This window comes from Coturnix japonica, chromosome 2, assembly GCF_001577835.2.
Source record: "Coturnix japonica isolate 7356 chromosome 2, Coturnix japonica 2.1, whole genome shotgun sequence".
In the NCBI taxonomy this organism is placed as follows: domain Eukaryota; kingdom Metazoa; phylum Chordata; class Aves; order Galliformes; family Phasianidae; genus Coturnix; species Coturnix japonica.
In genome coordinates this window covers 91,054,276-91,070,678 of record NC_029517.1, presented here as the reverse complement: position 1 = coordinate 91,070,678, position 16,403 = coordinate 91,054,276, and the positions used below count along the sequence as shown (strand labels likewise).

Sequence of the window (16,403 nt, the reverse complement as noted above, 5' to 3'; positions counted from 1 at the left end):
TATTTTTAAAGTAATTGTAGCAAATCTATTTGGGTCACTTCAGTGGCATGAAATCACAGACAACTTGGAATTGCCAAGTGCAAAAAGTGAGATTGATTCCCACAGTAGTAAGATGAATAGTACAGTGTAAGAACCTGTCAGAATCTTTTAACTTAGCATCTACAGGTATTACACAGTCACGAGCAAATAAACCACATATTATCACACTGAATTAATTAGATATTATCATATTCATTGTAGGAAAAAAGAAAAAGTGACATAAAAAAAGAAAGGTCTCGCTTTATTAAGATCACAGGAGCCTGTGTAAAATCTAAGATCAGCATCCAGGAGCACAGCCATCAGTTGACTGACACTATAAATTTTACTTCTGTAGACTGCAGACAAAATAAAAAGGGAGCACATTAATGTTTGAGTGCATAGGACACAGATGGCAAAAGCTGAGTAAAGTATATAGGCAGTGAGAAGCCTTGAAAATATGTTGTTACAAGCTTCTTGTGAGACATATTTATGTATTTCTATCACAGAATATATATAGCTGAAACTCCAGATAAATGCTTGAAAAATGCAACAGTGTGCACTTCTGAATGTTGGTGGGAAGTGAATCTGACATGGAAATATATAAAAAGTAAAGTAAAAAATTATTCCAGGATGGTTGAAAGGAATGAATAAAAACCAGAACTGCTGGCCTCATCACAAAAGCAGGATGCTCAGAAGGCAAAAGCAATAACACCTCCCACTGACAAAGTGAAACTCAGCATCACACAAAAGCACAAGTCTGGCCACAGAGCAGGGGTGACGTTGTGTCCCAAGTGCTGACCAAGCAGCAGGCACAGGGTTCCAAATCTCAGAAACAGTGTAGAAGAATCCCATGAATATTGTGCATGGCAAAAGAAAGGCAAGCTGGAGGAAGGCTTCTGTTCAATTGCAAGTGGGCAAGAAACTTTTCTCCTGGCCTCAAATCAGAAAACTTTTTCCACATCCCACCCTGGTATGGATGAGTCTAAATAAATGGCCAGACCTGATCTGTCATAGACTCCTAACAGAATCACTATGCTATATCCCAAAAAGGACAAGGGAGCTTCCTTGCTTGTGTTGGTTCTGGCTTCCACACAAAGTTCACATTCAGCTTTACTGAGGGCACTGCTGCAGTAAAACATATTGCGTCAGTAGTAGCTCTGCAATAAATACCAGCAACACGTGAGACCTGTATGAATCATTATAAGGGATTTGAAAAACTACTTGGTCTCATCCCAGGTTTTCCCTCTGCCAGGACAAAACATTAGCACATCGTTTCATTGTTACTGTGACTGACAGGAGATGGGATTGCAAGCCTTTAAACCACAAGAACAAGCTAAATAACATGGACAACACGCTCATCCAGTTCTCAGTAAGTGGAGTTATAATTATATCATAATTTCATAGAAAGTGTCCCTGGTGACATGTTTGAAACAAAGTCCAGACACCTGGATCCATCTGTCCTGGTTCTGGATGCCCCATGACTGACTTGCTGCCAGTTACTTAACATCATGTTAAGTACTGGAATAGGCCAACCACCAACCTCCCTCCCCAGGGAGGTGGTTGAATCGCCATCCCTGGATGTGTTTAAGAGCCGTTTGGATGTGGTACTCAGGGATATGATTTAGCAGAGCGTTGTTAGGGTACTATGGTTAGGCTGTGGTTGGACTTGATGATCTTTAAGGTCTTTTCCAACCTGGGTAATTCTATGATTCTATGATCTTATCTTTTTAACATTCATGGGAAGTGCAAACAACCACTTCAATGTCCAAGAGAGGGGAGAGAGGGGGGGGAGAAAGGAAAGAAAAAAGGATTTCTAATTTTAGAATTAATTAATAAAATATCAGAAGTTGTCAAAAAATGAACAAATGTACATACCGTCCTGTGAATATCGGTACTGAATAGTCTATGGCTTCATTCTCTTTGTCCTCAGATACCAAATTCTGTTTTGCTCTCTTTGCTTTGGGGCTCATTTTATAGGACTGATCTTCAATCATTAAATTGGAATCTTTCAGTCTGAAATAAAAATGACACTGTTAAATTCAGAAAAATAAAAAAGAAAAAAAAAAGCCTTTAAGAAACATTCTAACATAATATTAAACTAATTCATTTTTGTTGTCGTTTGGAAAGCAAGAAACTATTGTCTTTAATAATGAAGTTATTAAACAAAAAACAAAATGCTCTTTTTACAAGCAGATCATTACAGATATAACACTGATGCCCCTTGATATTAAATCTAAGTACAGAGAATAAACAACATACCTGGTGGCAATGCAAATTTCATTGCTTCGTTTGGGACTGGTGGTTTTGTATACCCAGTTTTAGTTGCTAAGACCACTGAGTAATTCTGAAGATCGTATCTGAACTGATGACTTCTATTTTCCTAAAACGCACAGCTCTCAATTTGAGTCTGGCCTCCAACAAAAATATTGTTGGTGGACAAATATATCCAAAGTAATGATGCTTTTAGTACTCCTCAGAGAAATTATAGGGCAGTGCATAGGGCTCAGAAAGTGGAGTTCTCTCATACCACCCCAGCCCATTGAAAGCAGAGAGCTGAGAGAAGTAATGCCATTTCACATAGCAGAGGTAGATGGGGAATGGGTGAGTGGGAAGAATGAAAAGCAAAGTGACTTCTGCTCCCCACCATCAGGGGAGGACTTCTAAGCAGTGAGAAGCACATTTGAGGCAGTCCTATTTGGTTAAAAATGGTATGAACTGCACTCTAATTACCTTCCTCCTCTCCAAATGCAGCACAGAATCCTTAACTCTCAGATTTATGAATTAGAACTGCAGAATCCTTATAAGCTGCCAGCCTTTTATAAATCTCTGAATTGCCTGTTCATCTCTATCTCAGCAACATCATTGAAATAAAAAGCAACTTTTGAACTGGAGGTTTGTTTGCATGGCACAAACTCACTGATGTGCACAGACACAAAACCAGAATTAAGGCATGCCATCTCTTGGCAAGGCTCCTCAGCCCAGAGCCAGACCACACTCACAGTAGGATAACGATCAAAACTCATACATACTGAGAAGAAAACACATGCATCATGTAAGAATAAGCATAAAGTAAGCACTGAAGATAAATAAAATACTTCCTCCATCCTGGGTTTGGCAATGATGCGGTACAACCTGACAGCCAACCAGAAACGCATGGAGACAACTTTTGTCAAATAAAGGGCAAGAGAAAGCAAAGGTAAAGTTTAATTAGCTTTCATATATGAACTGTGATCTGTAAGGAACATCTGTCCTTTACTCAGCAGCTGACTTTTATTTTTGTCCTAATTTAAAATAGGGTAAACCTGGAATCGTGACTCAGCCATCAGATTGCCTCAGGGCTGTAGGCTGAACCCTTTAGGAGGCCACTTAACTCCTTGTTTTGTTCCTAGATCACATAAGATGGGTGCCTTTTGGTCTTCAGTTTAAAAGACAAGTTTCTGTTTTCATAAAAGTAGATAAAATGTGGTGAAAACATCATAGAATATCCCAAGTTGGAGGGGACCCATAAGTCCAACTCTCAAGTCCAACTCTGTGTTTTGAGTACTGTTAAATCCAAACCTACTTGTTGTTCCCAAAACAGAATTTGGCTATCCCTTCAGTTTAATTTTCAGTTTGGGTCCAGATTCTGCACCTATACAGGGAATGAATGGGTGGCATAGGAATCAATGGGTGGCATAGGAATCAATGGGTGGCAAGTCCCTCTGCCAGGCCTTTGTTGATGTTTTCTTTACATATTCTTTTCTTTCACTTCTGACTCTCTAAAATTATTCAAAAAGGAGAGAATTACTCAAGACTGTTCCTTTTCTCTTTTTAAATCAAACACTGCAAGAGGCTGAATCTGAATACCCCTCCTTCATAATTTATGCCTTCCACAGCTGGCATTAATGAAAATATCCCCTAGGCCCTTCAGATTGCTGTCAGACATCTTCATCACAGACCGAAAAAACTGGGATAAAAGGTCTTTTGCAGAGGTATGAGGAATAGGATAAAAATACCACACATGCACAGCTGATTCCCACTCACTGCAATTTTCTAAGCTTTGAGCATCAAGGCACCTTTTGCTGTAGCCACCTGATTACTGTGGCTGGCACAGTGAAAACATACCTGGTGTGTATGTGCTGAGAATGAGAAAAGCACCTTCCTCGACTACTTCCTCGCTCTTCTTCAGTTCAAAGGGACAGCTGCAGTGGGAGTCTTTGCGCTGTTTCTAAGAGTGAGGGCTGCTCATAAGTACTATGCTAGGATTGAGAACACTTTGCTATCAAAGCCACAGGTGACATCTGTGAACTGAACAGATCCATGTAAGGCCTCCAGTCATATACTGGACTCAGGCTTTCTGACACAACAGCAATTTGCTGCAGTCACCTCCTCTTCCAAAAACACAACCTGGACTAAGCAATATCCCCCTACAAAGCATTATACTGATTAACAGCAAGGATGCTTTAGAGTAGTTCTCTAGCAATAGTCTAAAGCTGATTTTTCTAGAAAGAAAAGACATGGGAATATTATGAGTAAGAGGCTGCATCACTGCTACGGATGCTTACAGCTCATTTATATTAGGCAGACAGCAGTTTCTTTTGAACCTGTTTTAAGTTTATGACACTATAACATACTTTGTGCTTCATCGTTGCTCTGTGCAAAGAATACCTGGGAAAAGTAATGTTCCTTGTTCATTCTGTGCATATCTTTCACTACTGTATAGACTATTATGTGCCCTCATTTGCCTCCTTCCCAACACAAGAGCCCCAGTCCCTTAGCCTCTCTAGGTAGAGGGTATCCTCCTTCCACTCCTCTCAACAATTTCCAGTCTTTTCCTATTTTCAGACTGTACTTTTTGGGGCAGGATAATAGGAACTACACTCAGTATTTCAGCTTCAAGAATACCTTGGATTAACACACTGACAGAACAAATTGTTTTCATTTGTTCCTACAGCTGTTCCTAATCTTCTAATTGCTTTGCATCCACATGGGAGCACCCAACTGGTGCTTTCAGGAGTATCCAAAGCAACTCCAAAACCTTTTTCAGAATAGGAGTGCAGGAACCGAAAGCTGAGATGAATAAATATGAAGTAGAAGAAAACATTTCTGCTTTCCAAACCCTCCTGTCATCCAACCCACCCTATCGTTGAGGGTGAGCTATGTGGATGAGAGTAGAAATTAATATTCAGATGCACTTTTGCATGTGAAAACAAATTGGTTATTACTGCTATCATGAGGCGTATTTCCATGTTTTTCTTTTTTGTTATTACTGTTTCTTCCTGTGCAATACAAATCCAAACCCTGCCCACAACCATTATATAGGCAGCCTAACGGAGGACCCTGCTTTCTTGAACTGGTTTCTAAAATCTTGCCCTTTATTTTAAAGCGTTCCAACCTTTTATCTGATATGTGGAACAGAATCTCCCCAGAGGAGAAGGAGCAGGATATCAGTGCTCTCTGGTTTCGCAGGGAGGAACAGTACCATGACCTTTTAACAGCTTTCAGCCTCACTTGATCTTCCCAGCTAGCACACGTCTACTTTTTCCAGGTCAGATGTTATCTATGGTGCCTCCTCAAGGTTGGTGACCCAAGCTTGGAGTCCTCCTTTCTTGATGGTTTCAGCATGTTAAAATATCAATGCCAGCATTTTCTCAATTGCACCATAGAGTCACTGAATGTATGGACTGGAGGAGCTGGGTGGTTATAAATGCTAAAACACAGGTAGAGATATTAAAAAACAAATAGCCGCTATTAGCATTCCCTGTGAGACAACCCAAAAGAGGTTGTGTTCTGATGCCATATCCTCATGTATATTCTCATTTATATCTTCTTCAAGATATAAACAGACTTCATTACGTTGGCACTGTCCTTGTCCCTGTGCCTAAAGAGACAGGTTTCCCACCCTGTACAAAGAAAGCCTGGGCCTGATAAATGTATCATAGGAGGGGGCCACAGCACCCTATTTTGCAGTTTCTCTACCACAGCATGAAAAGGTAAGTGCATCAACACTACTAGAAAATAATTATCTTATCCTTAGGATGCTTTTTTAATCTCTCTCTCTCATTTTATTCCGCCAGCAGGGAGAGATGCCATTGGCACATACCATAGCTGTACAAGGGGAGCTCCATTTCTCAGGCCCACCTCCTGCAGCTACTTATTTTCTAGTATGTAATGTTTGAACCAATTCACTGTGAAGAGGAGAGGGTGGATATACAAACCCAGAAGAAATATATATATATGTATGTGTATATATATATATATATATATATATATATAAAGGCATTTCACAAGAAAGCTCATTTAATCCAGCTTTTAAAGATACTGACTACACTCACTTCAAGTTGCTGACAGATTTGTCATGGGCCCAAGCAATACTGATGGCAATAATCATGCTGTTCCCTAACACGGATTCCACAACAAATGTTTTAAAGGGGAATTGTTTCCACGTAGCAGGTTACATTAAAATGATTTCCGTGCTCGGCTGTGGCATTTGGAAGCCTTTTTCTTAACCCTCACCTATAATAAAATGAAGGACGAGCAGAGCCAGCACAGAGGTCAAGTTCACAGTCTTCTCAGGTTTCTTAAAGTGTAATATTTACTCAGCCCTCTGCTGCTCCTGGTTACGTTATTGCTCAGAACAGCATTACTATCTGACACACTAATTAATTACAAGCCAGTAAGATGCCTCTACTCTCCTTGCTTCGTTCATCTGAATTATGTCCCTGTCTTCTTCCCTGTCCTGAACTGCAAATCAATACAAATACCTGAGCCACACCATCAACTTACATTTTCTCTCTGAGCAAGCCCATGTGGTGTCAGAAAGCAGCTCTGTGACACAACTGTCTTCACTTGATGCTGCCAGCCAGGAAAAGGTCATACAGAAAAGCAATGAAAGTTTGAGCAAAGGTAAAATACTGAGCTTACAAAAGAAAAGAAAAAAAAGTGACAGAAAGAAACAAAAAATAATCAGAGCCTCACAGCCCTGCAGGGACAAGAGGAGCAGCGCAGGGCTGAGGCAGCTCCAAGCTGGTGGAGAAGGCAAGGTGTGACATGGCAACTTTTGCTTGGTGAAACTCAGTTTGTTTTACAAGCCCAGCATTTTAAAGCTTTGGCAAATGGTAACCAGCAGAACTGAAAACATCCCTCCGCACTTGTTCTTAGCTTTGCCAGCTTTCATTTTTCTCTTGCTTCTCCAAGCTGTCATGGTTTGAAGAAAGCTTGAAATGCAATGAACAGACAGTTGATCTCATTTTTGTCCTCCTGAAGAAGCAACCTGCAGCTCCTTCAAGCTGTCAGTGCTCTTGGCATGTTTTCCACTCAGAGAACTGGGATCAGGTCAAGATCTTGGATGTTACTCAGCCCTGTGTCCTTCACCACTGCTTTCCCATGATAAATTCCTCAGATAGCATCAACTGCATCAGCTTCACCACTTTATGGACACACTTTTCTGTGAGTGGTTATGGAAATGGATGAGACTCACATTTTGTTGGAATAGTAAAGCTTAGCAGAAGCTACTTTCAATAAAAATATGAGGTGGCTTGAATATAAGCTCAGTATTTGAATAGTCTTTTTTCCTCTTGAACTTAGAAAGGTTTATCCACTATACATCTACAAAACTACTATACATGAATCTAAATGTTAAATCAAATGACAGCTGATAATCAACAATTATTTGAACAGTTTTATCTGGATTTGTATTTGTGTGTATTCAGGCTTCATGTAACCTCCAAGGGCTCTAGTTTGAATGCAGTGCCTTGATGGGGGTTGGCCTCTTCTCTCGTGTAATCGATGACAGAACTAGAGGGAATGGTTTTAAGCTGCGCCAGGGGAGATTTGGGCTGAACATTAGGATGTATTACTTCTCGGAAAGGGTAGTCAGACATTGGAATGCACTGCCCAGGGAGGTGGTGGAGTCACCAACCATGGGAGTGTTCAAGAAATGTCTGGATGTTGCGTTGATGAATATGATTTAACCGGGAAGTATTGGTAAGGGTTGGTCTAGATGATCTAGGTCTTTGATAATTCTGTGATTCTCTGATTCAGAGCACTTTGACTTTTTGAAAATTAAAGAATTTGAAGACTTTTTGAAGACTTTTTCTCCCCCCGACCTCCATTTTACTATTCATTTTATATAAATATATTTATATAAATATATAATAAATATATTTATATATTTTTTTTATAAGGATGGAATCAGAAAGTGATTTGCTCAGATTATTTTAGTAACACTTCTTGTCTCCACACCACTCCTTGAAGTGTGTTGAGCTTCCAGGGGATGACAGCATGAATTTAGGGAGAATTACTTTAAATCAGCACCACTTGTACAACTTGAAAATGGCTACCAAGAAGTTGCTTCAGAAGCCAAATAAATACCAACATTGAGGTCATATTTACCATAATTGCCATAATTTCTTCATGTATGTTTTGTGCAAGAGCGATTTAAGTTATCCCAAGTCCTTGTCTCCCACAACAGCAATGAGTTTCCCAAACGTCTGGTACAAAGACAGTATCACAGAGAGGCATTATAGCTGAGACATTCTCATCTCTGATTGCCAGAACAGGACATGAGATCTGTTGGCAACTCTTAAGCTACAAAGCAGCTTGCAAGTAGCACCAAATATACTGTTTCAAAACAAAAGCTATTATGTCAGACAAAGCACCTAGGAAACCTAGAAAAAAGGAAACTAGGAAACCTAGTTCCAAGCTCTCTTAGTATAGTTAAAGTGCATTAAACAATTAGAGTTCTTGGCAAGAAAATCAGCATCTCAGAGTAAGTATCTAAAATCACTGAAGCATTTGTCGATGGGACTTGGCAGATTTTATTTTTACAATCATTTCCTGTGACTTCAGGTAATGTTTCCATGTATTGGAATATTCAGAGTTTTCTATGAGAATAGCAAACCTTTGGGTTAGGGATAGCAGCAACAAGTAGGCACAGCTGCATCACTGCAGGGCAGGAGCAATTTGGGATACTTTCCCCAACATGACTCTCTCTAGCAACAAAACCCTCAGTCCCACCATCTCCAGTCTGCATCCCTTTATCAGCAGATTATAAATGAGTCTTTTTTGCTACTTCACAAAGTGGTTAATTATTTATACAAGTGAAATTATTTCATCAGGAAAGACTGGATATTGTCCAGCCCAAGACAGTTAAGTCATTCATCTGGGCTCTAACTTCCTGAGGTTCAGTTTCCTGAACAAGCTCTGGTAAGTGGAATCTTAACCCTGAACTTCCTGAATGACAAGTGAAGGCTGTAATCACCAGGCATTATTTACTGTGGTACAGTTAGTCTTTCCCTCAGCACTTAGGATCAGAATTCATATTTATCCAAAATCCTTGGAGAATATGCTGTTTTCAAAATTCAAGTTTTCTGGTGAACAAGTCTCAATTAGTTCTGCTAATAGTGCTCTAAATTTTATATAAATATAATGGAGAGCAGATGTTTTGTCTATAACTTGTTGATTGCTTTCTTTATTGCTAACAGCTGCTCTAATCTTACTTTAATGCTCCCCAACTTCTGAGATATATACATATAACACAAGGCTATGGTATCTAAAATATTCTGCTGAAGTAATTGCTTGAGCATTATTTACTATCTTAATTAACTAAAATAATGTTCTAATGCAAAATAAACAGTTACAGTATTCTTTGAAAGTAGTATCTCTCACCTTATTTTCACTGTGAAAATTTCAATTTCTTGACCTACTCAGCACAAAAATGAAAACAGCATGCTGAGGAAGAAGTGTATAATGATATGAATATATCATTATATATAACATATTATATTATATTATATATTATATAATTATATATAATGAACATGTCAGCTCAACTTATGCAAACAGTCCAAACTTATGCAAATGGCCAAATAAGAGCCAGCCTCAACTCAGAAGCTCTGTCAGCACTGAATATTTAGCTTCAGCTGTCTTAATATGGCAGAACAATTCTGGGGGCTCATGCCCACCCAGCTTGGAGAATGTATGTGTAGCTCGGATTTGCCATCATTCAGCTACGTCAGCCTTGTCAGTGCTATTTTCATGCCAAATATGACACAAGTTAGCCCAGCAAACTAGCTGACCAGAGTGCTTCCCAGCCTCAAAGCCAAAAGAAAACACTAGGTCTGGAAAATACATTGAAACCATGTCACAGAGCTTACTTGTGTTGAAGAGCTTGAGAGTTTTGCCACTGATACCAACAGGATATGGTAGCACATTTTTGTTCTAAAATATTGTTTCTAAGACAGATTTACTTTTAGCCTTACCCAAGACCGTAGGTCTCTGACCCCAGGCGGTAGGCTGCAGCCAGCTTGTTGATTGATTCAGATCCATGACTATAGGCAGCAGAGCTCTTGCTGAGGGCTTCAGAGTCAAGACTGTAGGCAGCAGACCTCTTACTTTGCATAGCAGCATGATCATAGGCTGTAGATCCATAGCTGTAGGCTGCTGACTCAAGGTTGTGGGCTGAAGAGCCATGGCTATATGCTGCTGAAGACTCAAGACTGAAGTCTGCTGCAGAAGCACGGTGATATGCTGCAGAACCCCTGGCATAAGCTGCAGATCCTTGAGCATAGACAGCAGATTTACTCTTTGTTTCCTTTTGGTACTGGCTTACTGTTGACTGCAGTGCTTTATGGCGATATGTACGGTCATAATGGTCATGGTGTCTTTGGTAGAAAGGTAAGGACATCATGAGTGCCTTTTAATTTTGTTTTCCCTGTACTTTTCTGAATGTAAACGTAACGGGACTGTCTGAAAAAGATCAAAAACAAATACTAATGTCAAAAAACTTCTGAGACAGCATGCAAATTGTGTAGAGCTTAATACAAACTAACAAGAATTTCAATCTTTAAACATATAATAAATTTAAGGTTATAATTTTTTATGCTAACTAAGTTTTACTTTGCACAATCACCATTAGTTTTCTTTGCCATTTCTCACAGGAGGAAATTTGATCAGGTGAGAGGTAGTTCCCTTCTGAAAATTGGATGAGGGTTGAGTGCAATGAGGACTTCCCTTTTGTTTTTTCAGCTGGCAGTCCAGACTTCTTTTGTTTTGCTGTTACTATTAAAACAGATGTTTTCTTCTCTGGCAAGAAAAGTTGCCTCTAGCAATTCATCCTGATAACCTTTCTTTTTCTTATCTCTGGTCATTAACTTACAAGATGGTTAAGATTAACCCTGATTATGTGATTATGGATAGGAGGAGTAGGCTACAGTGGGAAAACATTGAGAAGAAAAAAAGAAAATGATAAGAAAAGAGAAATGAACACTATTGGGAATTTGTTGTACTCCTGGTTTTGTTCAAGTTGATGAAACATTTTATGTTTCAATATAAAATGCACTTACTTATAGAGCTGAAATGTAACCTTAATTCCACAAAAATCAATACTTTTTCATGGGTCTTCATGTTTTCAATACTGCAGTCTGGCTTTTTCTTCAGTATTTGTTTTGACAACAAGACAACAAATAGCAAACTATCCTCTTTGGTAATGGCTCAAGTACTCCACCAGACTAAGGCAAATTATGAAGAAAAAAAAAAGACAAAGTTTCAACTTGTTTATATTTAAGGTCTCACTCAAGGCTTAGGAACTGCTCTTTGCATAACAGATCCACTCACTCATTTGTAGAAATTCGACAATAGAGTCATTCAGAAGGCTCTGAGTGTGTAAAAAATTATTGATAACTTGACCATAGTGAAACAATTACCTCAATCAGATTTGTTTATCCATTTACTTAATTTCTGCCTGAGGAAGGGAGAAGGATGAGAAAGAGCCTATTGTTTTCTATGGTCAAAACTGAGTTTCTTGCTTACTCCTTTATTTGTCCTCTTGGCTGTTGCATCCCTTCATCTTCTCTAGTTTTATTTTCAGCTTTGTTTAGTTTCCACAATGCTAACACCCACTCAGTCCTGTTGCTCAGGAATTTCCCCAGCTTTACAGGATGCAAAGTAGGGAACATGATCCAAAAGTATAGAACACTTCATGTATTGACAAATAGAGACATTAAAAGAAAGATGCATTTCAATTTACATCTTATCAGAATGAAAAAAGAAAAGAAAGAAAAAAAAAAGAAGAAAAAGTTTCAACAGCTTCAAGTCAGAATATTTAGAATATACAAAGACAATTCTTTTCTTCTTAGCATTAAACCTGTGGGACTCACTATCCTCAGAAGTAAGAGGAGAAGTATATGGTAGGAGTAAGAACCAAGTAAGACACGAGCTGAACAAGAAGTCAGCTCTCCTGGCTCAAATCAAAGGACAACTCCTACTGATGCAATGTAAGAAGTTCCTTTTATAGGTGTTTCATCATCCTGCCAGTTATGTTTTGTATTTCTCTGGAACATCAAACATTACTCACAGGTAAGGTTCAGTTAGTGACATCAGTCTGACAAGACATAGTACAGCCACATTTGTGGGGATGACAAGAACTTTTGAACCTTGTAAGAATTTTGCTCCTATTACCAGTGCTGACTGGTAATCTGATTGACTACATCTCTTTAAATTCTCTAAAATCCATCCCACCTGTACCTATACCATCTAGCCCTTTTTACTATGAGGGAAGCACTCCCTCTTAAGACTTGGGTAGGATTTTGTAACTGTAGAGCCAGGCCTAAAAATATAGAAGACATAGTTAGATGAATATGCTGATTTTGGAGCTATATGTTAGCAGCTGTTGAACTGAATTTTCAGAATGACATCTGAGCAGACTGGCAGTTCTGTACTTGTTCGTAGGCTGTAAATATACATCAAGGGAATTGAATTATTGGCAGTGCCTGTTGAACACTTTACCTGTAATTCTTTAATGATTTGCTTCATCTATCAGTGAAAACAATGAAATAGGGAAAAAAAAAAGAAACACACAACTTAAAAAAATATAGAAAACTTTCTTCAGCTCAGTCAGTGTTGTTTCATCTCTTTTATAACTCACAAGACATCCTCTGCAACTGGAAAATATTTAGATTTATACATTCTCTAATCCCAAAAGAAGTAACACTACATATTCCTGCTATATCTCAGAAGCTTCATTTGAGGGTACTATAAGAATATGTGAGGATAGCCGATTTGGTAAGTGAATCCTTGCACTACTTCACTTTGTTCCACAGTTGAGCCTTCAGATTTCTTCAGTACCAGTCCACAACTTCCTCAAATAACTGTTGATTTGAGAAGATTAAAGGCAGCTACTATCAACTCAGCATTACAGATTCAAATTAAAAATAGTTGAACACATAAAGCCTTCTGCCGTAAAGAAACACTTACCGGGGCCCAGATGAACAACAGCAAATGGAATAGCTCTGAAACAGATGAACAACAGAAACATATAGCAACGATGAATGCAGCAAAGGCAAACGTAGACAGGACGAGGGGTAAGGACTGGACTTGAATGTCCAGAACAAAAATAATGCCTGTAGTCAGTGGAATGTCAGAGCCCCAGGACAGACCTTTTATGGCCAGGAGGGTGATAAATATAGCAGCAAAGAGGGAGAGAGACAGAGACAGATACTGATACCCTGTGCTATCTCTGTGCAAACACATGATGACAGCAGTGTCAGACTGAGAGTTCTCCCTTTCAAATATTCTCCATAAAACCGGCATAAAACCAGCACACCAATTCAAAATTATTTCTAGGATGTTTTTTTCCATAGTTAAATCAGGCTTAGGAAACCAAGAAGGACATCATGACATGAGCCAGAAAGCAGGAAACATCAGTCTCTATGCTGACCTTTGCCATGGCAAGAGAATACGAATGTTTTATGAATTCTTCCCATATTTTTTAAACACCATGCCACAGTGTATGTAACACAGATATTTCAACTCAGTGACAGAGAACCAGTTGTAGCAGTCAGCAGCAAAACTCTGTAAAGCCATATGATGCATTGCAACCCAAAGAAAAAATGTACTTTCTTTGGTCTGTTGACTGTTGCATTTTTATCACGTTATTGGAATACTAAGTTAAAAACATAACCTCATGGGGCATATAAATAGATATAACTAATAGAACTCTAACGCCCAACTTTTTGTTTCAGAATGAAACAGTGTCATCGTTAGGGACAATTAAGCATCTTTATCTTCAGGCTGGATATTAGGAAAAAAATCTCTTTTCAGTAAGATAGATAATGCATTGGAATAAGCTGCTCAGGGAGGTGGTGGAGTCACTGTCCCTGAAGGTGGTCAAGAAACCCTAAGTTCTGCTACAGCCACTTCCACCACACCCACCATGCAACACAATGGAAAACTGCCAGATCCTCCTCTTCTGTTGTGGCCTTCTTTGTGAAAGTACAGGCAGAAGGTCTGGATGAGCTGTCCCAGGATTTCCAGGCTCACTGGTACCCTCTTCTCGACCTCACCTGTCTTGGTTCCATCTAAAAAACTATTTGTTCCTCCACTTGTTCCCTGTTCAAGTACTACCTCTGCCTTGTGCCGCATCATGGACTAAGTTCACACAGAATCATCTTCCATGCCAGGAGCTGCTCAGCTACGTTAACCATATTGGCTTCCAGTCTTTATTCCTAAGACCAGGATGGTATAGCCATTGAAAAGTTTTATAGCCATACAAACAGGAATCTGGCTAGATGAAGAACTGGAACCTTAGTATAGTCTCTTCTAACCCAGAATTCTGCACCAATGGCAGCTCCACTGGTCTACAAGATTTATTTTTGATAAGAGAAGATAAGGAACTTAGCAAATGAAATCCTGAATTCGGTTACAGACTCCCAAGCCATGACTTCCCAGTGGATTATTTGCACTGGCATATTAGAAGACTTAATGACATACTAATCTCCTCTCACCCTATCACTGTTCAGTGCCCCTGTGAGACAGAGATGTGATTTAAAACACCAAAATCAATTACAAATGAGTGAAGACAGAGAGAGCAAAATAGACTGGAGTATTTGAAGAACAGAAGGTGAAAAAGAAAGTTTCCTAAGAAACTGAGATTGTAAAGATTCAGTGGGTGTAGGCACAAATCAGAAATAATTCAAGAAGTAATTTGCTTTGTGTGACCTAGTTTAGGATCGATAAGTTGTAGAACCAAATGATTTTAAGACATCTGCCAAACCCAGTAGGACTTCTTATAGATATTTAGATGGGCACTCAAATCATTCGAATATATATATATATTTTTTTTCAGTTGCAGAAATGGATTGATTCTGCTTTTAGTGTGACAGGTTGGTCTTGTTTCTCAATCCATGCTACAGGATAAATTTCCTACATTTAAACAAACTCAGGTTTGGAGACTTAACAAAAGGGGACCACATCAGCTAATATACAATACTTCAAGGACTGGAAAACATATGGACCTTTTACTCAAGATTATTCCAGTTTTCTCACTGACAGTGGCCAGCACTACAGTTCAGGAAAAGATGCAGGAGACCACATACCAGAGAGCTCTGCAATATCCTTTCCAAGAAGATGTTTCTCCTCAGCATTTGTTGCTTAACAGAAGTTTTACAATCTTGTAAATCATGGCCCCAAGGGACATGGTTCAGTGACAGGTCTTGGCATGTCAAGTTGACAACTGGACTTGGTCTTGAAGGTCTTTTGCAACCTACATGATGCTACAATTCTATGACTGACAGGAGAAATTGCAATGGCTTAACAAAGTCTTTTATTAAAAATGTTAAGATTTAGAACAGCACTCTATGGTTTAGAGTAAAACTTCATCATGTGGTATAATGTTAGTCCTAAAATTAGACTTTAACTTTCATTGGCCTTCTGAGAATCAGCCTGTATTTGGTTAGTTTATAAGCTGTCAAAAGTTACCAGTTCCCATTCGTGTTTTTCTTGCTATAGCTTGTTCCTGGCTTTCTACCAGAAGCTGTCAATGTCCTATTAGCACGTACGTGCCCATTCCTTGGAAATAGACTCCAGCAGGGCATGTCAGCCAGGTGACAGCAGTCTTCCTCCAGAGTGTTTGGAAAGGAGCAGAGAACCACAGCCTCATTTCTAATGACTGGGATTCAGAACTCAGCATTTTATAACTGAGCCATAAGGTTAAACAACATCAGTAACAAAATGGGAATCTTAATGTAGCAAATCCGAGTCTTCCAAGTCATTAGACACATTAAATTCCCAAAGTATTCCTCCAAAATACTGGACTTGTGGTGAAAAATAATTACTTCTGGATGTGTGACCTACATCTCTATTCCAACATCTGAGCTGCAGTGAGAATGAGTGGGAGACTTGCACCATACGGGTAGCAGATGTACCCAAACCCCATGGGCTGCTGTGGCTCCCAAGGGAAGGACAGTGGAAAAAAAGAGAAATGTTCATCACTAAAGATGGGGGAAACAGGAGGGGATACCAAAAAAGAACCTATAGGGAAGGGAGCATCAGCCTCCTCAAGCTGCTGTCTTAGAAAGCACAATATTTCTTTTTCCTCATAATAGCTATCACAGAGTATAGATTAATCA

At 39.2% G+C, this 16,403-nt stretch overlaps 1 protein-coding gene across 6 annotated transcripts in view; it reads right to left on the bottom strand.

Annotated features, from left to right (window-relative positions):
• The window catches only part of LOC107310014 (phosphatidate phosphatase LPIN2-like), a 110,872-nt gene extending 97,461 nt beyond the window's left edge, over positions 1–13,411 (bottom strand). For 2 of the 6 annotated variants that reach the window (XM_015855244.1, XM_015855246.1), the window contains exons 1-3: positions 13,252–13,411; positions 10,260–10,746; positions 1,894–2,031 (exon numbers count right to left, since the gene is read on the bottom strand). In XM_015855244.1, coding sequence (XP_015710730.1) covers positions 1,894–2,031; positions 10,260–10,687 — 566 coding nt within the window. In that variant the 5' untranslated portion in view covers positions 10,688–10,746; positions 13,252–13,411. Of the gene's footprint in view, positions 1–1,893; positions 2,032–10,259; positions 10,747–11,342; positions 11,508–13,251 lie in introns of all 6 variants that reach the window. The other 4 variants (XM_015855247.2, XM_015855249.2, XM_015855245.1 and 1 more) reach the window with 3 other exon arrangements.
• Positions 13,412–16,403: the final 2,992 nt, after the last annotated feature.